The sequence below is a fragment of the Poecilia latipinna genome, unplaced genomic scaffold, assembly GCF_001443285.1.
Source record: "Poecilia latipinna isolate Pla-1442-1.1 unplaced genomic scaffold, P_latipinna-1.0 Scaffold4834, whole genome shotgun sequence".
Lineage (NCBI taxonomy): Eukaryota > Metazoa > Chordata > Actinopteri > Cyprinodontiformes > Poeciliidae > Poecilia > Poecilia latipinna.
Genome location: NW_015117450.1, coordinates 1 through 9,303, shown reverse-complemented (window position 1 = coordinate 9,303; position 9,303 = coordinate 1). Strand labels below are relative to the sequence as shown.

At 37.5% G+C, this 9,303-nt stretch overlaps 1 protein-coding gene across 1 annotated transcript in view; it reads right to left on the bottom strand.

Moving 5' to 3' along the window:
- LOC106943058 (cadherin-related family member 5-like) overlaps positions 1-9,297 on the bottom strand; it is a gene marked incomplete at its 5' end in the record, with an annotated part of 16,070 nt that extends 6,773 nt beyond the window's left edge. The window contains 13 exons of the mRNA XM_015026406.1: positions 283-449; positions 782-970; positions 2,045-2,111; positions 2,195-2,305; positions 2,929-3,132; positions 3,903-4,000; positions 4,116-4,206; positions 4,373-4,558; positions 6,898-6,999; positions 7,123-7,215; positions 7,330-7,419; positions 8,945-8,995; positions 9,094-9,297. Of these exons, the coding sequence (XP_014881892.1) occupies positions 283-449; positions 782-970; positions 2,045-2,111; positions 2,195-2,305; positions 2,929-3,132; positions 3,903-4,000; positions 4,116-4,206; positions 4,373-4,558; positions 6,898-6,999; positions 7,123-7,215; positions 7,330-7,419; positions 8,945-8,995; positions 9,094-9,297 (1,653 nt within the window). The remainder of the gene's footprint in view (positions 1-282; positions 450-781; positions 971-2,044; positions 2,112-2,194; positions 2,306-2,928; positions 3,133-3,902; positions 4,001-4,115; positions 4,207-4,372; positions 4,559-6,897; positions 7,000-7,122; positions 7,216-7,329; positions 7,420-8,944; positions 8,996-9,093) is intronic.
- Positions 9,298-9,303: the final 6 nt, after the last annotated feature.

Sequence of the window (9,303 nt, the reverse complement as noted above, 5' to 3'; positions counted from 1 at the left end):
ATGAAAGAGAGACCACCCGCGGAGGGTGAGAAGGGAATTAGATTTATTATATATATATGTGTGTGTGTGTTTTGTTAGATGAAGTGCAGTTGATGAGTGCAGCATTTTTCAGGAGTGCTCAATATTCTGGACAGCAGAAAGGGAAAACTCTCCTTTATCAGGAAGCAACATCCAGCAATCACCCAATGTGCCTCAAAGATCTCTTGTTGGTTCCTTGCTTTAGCAGTGCTCTTGCCCTGCTACTCTTGGAGGGGGGGGGGGTTATGCTTTGCTTTTACTTACAGAGCTCCGAAACATGCTGGCCTCTTGGATCTTCTTCCAGGCTGCATTTCCCTTCCTCATGCGATAAACAAGCAACCCGATGACCAGCACACAGAGAAACAAAAGAACACCCAAGGTTGCCCCCAATGCAGCCATGTCCACAATTCCAAACTCACCAGATGGTCCCACTGCAACAAAAGAAAAAATTACAAAAATGTTCTTAAGGATTGTTTGAAAGTATTTGTGATCAGTGTGATGTGATTACTTGTGTTTAAAATGAACAGAAGAAATGACTTATAACTCTGTCTTTACACTGGCCTGAACTATCCAACTATGACTAAAAAACCGTGTAGTGTGATTGGTTTGTTTTAATGTCAACAAGACTGTTGTTTGTCCAAGATGAAGGACATTGGTCTGAACAAGAAATGGGACCCAGTTTCATTTATGTTGGGACAACACTCTGAAAGGATCATTTGTCATCCTTCCATGTTTTTGTTTAAGGCGTTGAGACAAATGTTACAATGTTGAGATGTGCTTGCAGTTGAGACTCCTTCTGTGGGCCTCGTGGTGAAGATGGTGTCAGTTGACAAAGTGGAGTCACTGGTGGGCATGATCTCTTTGGTTGTCTCGCTGTCAGAGGTGGATTTCTCTATGGCTGTTGTGGTCATAGAGTCTGTAGTGCTCTGAGGCAAAGTGGTGGTAGAGAGACCTGAGAGGAGAACACACTTTGAAGCATCCATCCATCCATTTTCTGTACACCCTTATCCCTAGTAGGGTCAGGAGACAGGACAAACAACCACACCCACACACCTAGGGAGGGAGAATTTAGAGAAACCAAACCAGAGAGTACCTAGAGAGAACCCACACATGCACAGGGAGAACATGCAAACTCCATGCAGAAAGCCCCCAGGCCTGAATTGAACCCAGAACCTTCTTGCTGCAAGGCAGCAGCTCTACCAAATGCGCCACTGTGCAGCCTCACTTTGAAGCATATTTATTTCAAATGCTTCACCATGGATGTAAAGTACTTTTGATATGTTCCAAGAAAAATGTGGATTTCAGATTTTTAAAATAAGAACAAACGAACCTAATACTGATGTGCTGAAAGTCATTGACAGCAATGCAAGTCAAATAATATTGTAAGAAAAACCGTAAACTTCCATACAGTCACATACTCCCCTGAATTTGGCTCCTTGTTTATGAGCAAGGACAGATTGTTATGAGGGCAGTCCAACCACAGAACATACATTGTGAATGTGACCAAACACAAATGTCAAACATTCGCTTTGTTTCTTTAAAATAAAAGAAATACTGTTGTAGCAAGACTTTTTGGGAATATTCACAATGAGCCAATCAAAAGCCTAAGTGAAATGGGTAACACTTTATTTGAAGGGGTGTGCATAAGACTGACATGACACTGTCATAAACATGACATAACACCTGTCATGAACATAAAGAAGTCTTTATGAATGTTTATGACAGTTGTCATGAAGTGTCATTCGGTAAATAATGACACCTTCTGTGTCATTATTTAAAGTCGACACAGAAGGTGTCGACTTTAAATAAAGTTGCTCTAAAAGTTGCATTAAAAGTCCATTAAAAATGGCAACTTTGCATGATTTTATAAATTATGATAATTTAATGCAAAGTTGGCATTCATAAAGACTTTATGTTCGTGACAGGTGTTATGTCATGTTTATGACATTGTCATGTCAGTCTTATGCACACCCCTTCAAATAAAGTGTTCCCATGAAATGTTTTATTTACTGGTGTTTAGACCTACCTGATGTCAGTTCAACTCGGAGCGCTGCTGTAGCTGTTTCATCATTAGAAATGTCTGTTGCCACAACCTGGAACACATAATTGGAGTTGAGCATCCAATACAAAGAGATCCCAGTCAGCCTAGTTAAGATCCAACTACCCTTAAAATTACCTGGAGTGATACTGAGCTCTCTGGCAGATCTTTGGTCAAGAACAGGTAGCCACCAATAATAGCAAAATCACTGCTACCTTTGATTGAGTAGGTGATGTTGGGGTTTATTCCCTGTTTGAAGAGATTGCAAAGATATGTCAAAACATTTATTGCCTTTATGGTAATGTCTGAGAAATTAGGAGATGAAAACAAGATGAGGAATTTGAACTAAGTCCTGTTTTGGGAATATGCTGAATGTTTATAGACATTAGGTCCTGCAGTGCTTCAGGAGCTGTCATCTTTTCAGAAAGGCATCCCAGAGTTGAAGAAAGTCTTCAAATGTGTTTTTGTGTAGAAAGTTTTGTGAAAACACTTATGTCATAGCTTCACTTTGACAGTTTTATGTGCGTCCTGCATAACTGGTGAATCTCTGTAGCTGCATTACAGTGCCCCATTGAGGCCTGCTGGAAATGATTCCATATTTATGAAGAGCTATTATGAATAAAAAAGTTTTGAAAAAATTTTTAATGTTTACGAGGCCTTTACAAGGGTTTCAAGTGTTTCCAAGAAATCCACAGACCATGTTTCCAAAGTAATAAAGAAAAACTTCAAATTTCTAAAAGCAATAATTAAAAATGAAATAGTAACACATATCAGTTGATGCCTGAATCTTAATGTTGTCTCTCCATTATAATTTCTCATTGTCAGTTCACATGTTATCCACCTCAGCCAGAAGGAGTGTTGAAACGATTTACCCCAGCGCCAATGTAGTCCTCATCTGTAGCAATGATCTGTAAAGGCTGATCCTTGTTGGTCAGGTCCATTGCCATAGAGCCCACTGAAGTGATCAGAGCTTCATATTGAGTCTTCTGAAACTCTGGAGCATGAAGGCTCGTCACTCGGACACTGATCGTCACTGTTGTGGTTGCTAACTGATGAGTGTTTTTCGTCTGAGCAGCCTATATGTGAAACACATTCTGGTTAAGAAGTTTGTAAGATCTCAAATATTAAAAGTTTCTATGAGGAGAGACTTAAAAGTAAACTGGTGGCAGTGGTCCTAGAAGATCTTTACTACTTGAAATTGTGAAGTGATCAAATTAAATAGAGAACTGTGTTTATTCATTTTATTCAGGAATAAAATTACTAAATGCAGTATTTTTTTTATTTGATTGGTTCACAGTTTCAAAACATTGTTTGAATATATTTCTTTGTTGAAGTTGAAAATAGATTCACGGAATAATAGAGATGTATGTTATGAAAGTTGACTTTGTCATGAACATGAATAACCCTTCATGAATATTTATGACTGTTGTCATAAAGCGTCATTTGGTAAATTATGACACTTTTAATACAAAGTTGACATTATTCAAAATGTCTTTGTTATGGCAACTTGATATTAACCAAGAAATCATTACTGATATAAATTTGTTATAAAAGTATTACTGATTGCACTTTAAAAATTAGGTATCTTTATGTTATTAAAGGTAAAGTTTAAACAGTAATGATTTCTTGGTTAATGTCAAGTTGTCATAACAAAGACATTTTGAATAATGTCAACTTTGTATTAAAAGTGTCATAATTTACCGAATGACACTTTATGACAACAGTCATAAATATTCATGAAGGGTTATTCATATTCATGACAGGTGTTATGTCATGTTTATGAAAGTGTCATGACAGTCTTATTCACCCCCCTTCAAATAAAGTGTTACCATTGAATTTACTGTACCAGAACTGTCAGTGCAATTTCCTCCACAACGTCTGTTGGCCTCAGCATGGTGATGTTTCCAGAGTTTGGATTAATCTGAAAAAGGCTGTCCTCATTTCCTGAAACACAGATTCAAGAAGCTACTTCCTCCTTCTGATACAGTTTGGCCATCAGAATAAGCTTTTTGTCACCAGTTTTGTAAAACATGCTCATGTGACAAACCAGGTCGCTTACCAGCAATGATGTAATAGGTAATCTCCTCTTTTATTCCAAAGTCTCCATCAACAGCATAAAGAGGTCCTGGCTTCAGAGGCAACACTCCAGTCTATAAAGGAATTGACAATATACAGGTATATCTTCACAAAGATTACATAAGGAATGGTAACTTCAGATAATTACAAGAAAAAGCCAGAAGCCAAAAGCTGGCCAGAGAAATGTATTGGAGAATACTTCATATGTTCTCTTTCATCATTTCCTAGGAAATGACTTACCTCTTGTTCATTTAAGTTAATTCTGCCAGTGTAGCCTGGATTCTGGCAAATCACTACTTCATTTATTGTATGCCTGGTACAAGGTTCGAACCATGGAGGTCGGTTATCAGTGTCTGTGATTGAGATCATGATGGTTGTGGTAGCAGTGAATGATGGCCCTTCAGGTGGAGAAGTCAGAGGTGTATCCTTAAAAGTGAGAGAGTACCGTTAAGCCCAAAATTATACATACCCATAGCAGACCTCAAAATTATTTATATTCACTCATTTGAGAAGTTTACTTCTATTAAGAAATGATTCAGGCAGCTCTCAAAGAATGAATATGTAAAAGCTGGATCAGCTTTGTAAGACAAAAAAAAAAAAAACAAGTTTTCATTTACATTTCATTATAAAAATATATTGAAAACAATTTATATCATTCTCAATAATCAACAGAAAATTGGCATTACTACAATTAAATCCTTCCTATAACCACTGAAAAGCTCTTTGTATGTTTGGTGTTTTGTTGATTTATCTTTGGTTATGAGCTCCAAGTATATGAGGTCTGAGGTATGAGTCTTTAGCTCCCTCTATTGCAGTGTTTCTCAATTCTGATCCTCAGAAATGCTCTGCATATTTTAGATGGGTCTCTGTTCCAGAACACCTGATTCAAATGATTGTGTGACCTCCTTTAAATGCCATCAAATGCCACAGAAGCCTGTTAATCACCCACTTATTCAAGTCAGGTGTGTGGCAGAAGGGAAACACCTAAAACATAAGGTCAAGGTCTTTGAGAAACAATGCTTTGCAGAGAGAAGAGCCACCTGGTGCTTAAACATGGTGTTTGTTAAAGACATTCCATACAGAAGTCCAATACCAAAACACTGTTTAGGTTCATATTAGGAAAGCCATGCTTCTAGATCACCCCTTCAGGTCATAAAGAGGAGAGGACTTTGCTAGCTGGAGAAACTCCATAATCAACCTACTCTGTTGGGGGCCTGTGAGATTCCCTCACTGACATCTCTCTCCCTTGGCAAGTCAGAAGTAAGAAAGTACAGTTCCTCTCAATGAGTTGGGTTTCAGAGCTCAAGCCAGAAATTGACACACCAAGGCTCCCGACCAGTCAACTTGCCAAGCACCTGGGGCCTCATGTATAAACCGAATGTTTTGGCACTGATGAAGAACATCGTCAATAGAAGGATTCGGCAGGCGCTTGTGTTCAGAGGCCATATTGTTCTGCTCAGATATATTGATGATGGTTTATTAGCATTTAGATTGTCCAGACTGATCATCCCAGAGCTCTGAGCAAAAAGGGAACCGTGCGTTACTGGTCCAATTGGAGCTGGACTGTTACTGGTCCATTTCCTTTATCCTTCAGAATGTGTCTTTATGAATAGAGAGCATTTCCATTCTGTAAGTGTGCAACTTATACACATGATAAACTTCTACTCAGTCACTGTAAAGAACCCTCTGGCACAATGTCTGTCTTTAAATCCCAACTGAACGCTCTGCTGTTCAAACAAACATTTGCACTTGGATTTCGTTATTTCCTTTTTGTTTTCTATTTGGAATTTTTTCTTTTTTATTTGATCTTATGTGGTTCAAGGACCACAGTTTGAGAAAGACTATTCTAGAGCAGTGTTTCTCAGTACCAGTCCTCAGGGACCACAGCCCTGCATGTTTTTGGTGCTTGTCTTCTGCAGCACACCGGGCCTGAATAAATGGGTGATTATCAGGCTTCTGGTGCATTTGATGACTGAGGAAGAGGTTGTGCAATTTTTTGAATCAGGTGTACTGAAAGAGAGACAAACATGAAATGTGCAGGGCAGTGGTCCCTGAGGACTGGCATTGAGAAACACTGCTCTAAAGAGTCATTCTCGTGTTCACAGCATATAGGATTCTTCTTTTCCTTGCAACCGGTTTAAAGCTGCATATTGCCACCTACCTTGTAGGGCTGAAACGCATAATTTTACATCTATAGATCTATGAAATGTGGAAAGCCAAACAGATAAAATTATTAAACTTTTGCTGTTGCAAGAAAACTGAATTTATGCAGTTTTTGTAAAATAGTGCATGTTTTTATTATTATTATTATTATTACTATTATTATTATTATTATTTTACAAACTTTAAAGGGGCAGTATTTTCCAGGCATAATCAAATAACCATGTTATCTTCAGTTGTTATAAAAATGCTGCACATATCAAAGGAAGTTTGACTTAGCAATCGAGTGGCTTGAAAATGAGCCTCTGTTTCTGAAACGTGTGGGAAACAGCTTCTGCTCTCAAACCTTTAACATCATTCTCATGAGTGCTGGACTGAGAAATTGTTTGTATGATAAGCTCAGGGGATATGCAGTTCCACCTAATTTTGCTAATTAGCAAACACTGAAATTAGCAATGCTCGCTAATTGTTTGCAAAAAGTTTTGGAAAGAATATGTGGCATTCTGCTAAGCTTATTAAGTGTTTTGGAGAAAACGGTCTGTTTCCTCAATTCTGTCTAAGCAATCCTAAAAACTGTAAATGTTTGGTGAAAAAAAAAAACTTACTTGGGCTCTCAGTATTAGTTGAACTTCTTTGACTTTATCATAATCAAGAGGTCTATTCACAAGGATTTCTGGCGTACTTTGTGACCTCAGCTTAAAGGCATCCTAGAGAAATCAAACAGCACAACAAAAATGCATAAGCTAGTTGCTACAATGGCATGGAAATATATATAGACATATTTAAAATAAACATCTTAAAAGTAAAACACCATACTAATTGTATCATACAGGTTCAGATTCAGATGTCAGCGTGTAGTAGAGCACAGGTCCATCAAGGTCAGTGGCAGGAAACTCACCCACAGAGCTGTCTATCTTAGACAGCTGGTTAGAAACAGACCACAGAAAATGAAATGTTAAAGGTCAAGAGAAATCTAATTACAAGCTGTGTGTCCTCAACAGTTATTTTCATTCTGCAGATATCTGTCCAAATCTTACCTCTTCAACTTTTTCCTGATACAAATCCTTCTCAAAAATTGGTTTGTTGTCATTCACATCTTGCACAATTACCACAATAGTTTTTGAAATCTAGAAAAAAAAAAAAAAAACATTTAGATATTTTTTGTTCATTGTCTTCTTCCTGTGAGCTACTGTAACAGCAATTGACATGTAGCCACCTGTCAATCATTCTAGGGGGTTTGTCAGCACCTGACCAATCGGCAATTGCTATTTGTCCCGAAGTACATGTCCCTTATCTGGAGGAACTGAACCTCCGTCAACATTGCTGGGGTTCATCATTGCCAACGCTGTGCAGTCATAAAAATTTCGAGGAATATAATAGGAAGTCATGGTTGTCAGTGGGGAACACGCTATCCTGACAGCCATCACCCAGAGTGTTTACAGGGCAGAATACAATTTATTAAATTTCCAAAACCCAAACGAGTCTGGAATAATGCAAGAGATGGATGAAGGCCTGCAGCTTTCTTTCTTCCAGTTGAAAGAAACTGTGATCGACAGCAACTACCACATGATTGTCTGAATAAAGGTAACCGGTACTAAATATCCCATTTTTTTTACTTTTTATTTTTTTGTCATAAGGACACTTATACATGGGGACGGAGCCAGGGTCGTGTCAATTAATAGGTAATTCAAAAAGAAACAGAGAAAGAATACCCAAACACAAGTGTAGGTTTTGAAGGCAGTAGGTTGTATACCCTTTTTATTATTTCTTTTTACAACTATTTCTTTTATTCTTTCTTTTGTTTTTACCAGTAATCAAACTATGAAATTCTGTCTTCAAACATCTGGGCCCATATTCTCAAAGATTCTCAGAGAGCTCCTATCTTAGCCTAAGAACTGTTGCTAAGGAGTCCTAGCATAAAGACCGATTCAGTCAGCTGCTGAGAAACTGAGTGAAGAATCAACAGAAATTCCTAACTTAGTGTCGAGATGGGGTTGACCCCTTTTCTAGGAGTGACACTGTCTTCCTGGGACTGTGATTGGCTGATACACAAAAGAAAAAAAGATAAAAATACAAACATGACCCCAGCATACAACTGATACAAATGAATCCGTCCTATAATCTAGACTGGGATAAAAGTGTGTTATGAACATTCAGTTATTGCCAATTCAATTAAAATAATAATTAGGATGTAAATGAAGCACAATCAAACATGTTGATGCAGTGTGGCAATAATTTATTTATTTATTTATTTAAAAAATAAATAAAAAATAAATTTTTGCCACACTGCATCAACATGTTTGATTGTGCTTCATTTACATCCTAATTATTATTTTAATTCATCACAGCTTCTTGCAATGCTTGATTTTCTGCTAGTGTAAATGTGAAAGTTGTGATTGCCTTCTTGTTTCTGGTGAAACATTTAAATACTTTTCAATTCAGTTCACTTTATTTATATGCCATCATGTCACAACAAATGTAACCTCATTTTCCAAAAGAAGTCATTCCAGTTCAATCACACATACATTCCAATAAGCCCCAGTTATCAGTTATCAATAAGTGAATTAAATTATTTCTATGAATTTAAAATGTCATGTCCATAATATTATAGCTGGGTTTTTTTTTTTTTTAACAATCAGAAAATAGTCTCACCGATCCACCTTCCAGAGTACATCTTATACCAAGAGCATAGGTCTGTGTCTCCTGTAAAACACAAACAAAAGAAACATTGACTCACTCACTCTCTCTCTGTGTATATATATATATATATATATATATGGTACAAATCTTGCACAAGTTACCTCACGGTCCAACACTTCAGTCGCGATCAGCTGGTTTCCATTAATTCCAAATGGCACGTTTGCATTTGTAATGGCAATTGTCTCTCCAGGTGTGACTGAAATTGTTGTCACAACATCACCAACACTGTTGTTTTCTTGAAACTGCACTGGGCTTTCAAAAGAACAACCTGTTGTGAGAGAAGCATATTCAGCAGGGAATGATGGAAAGAC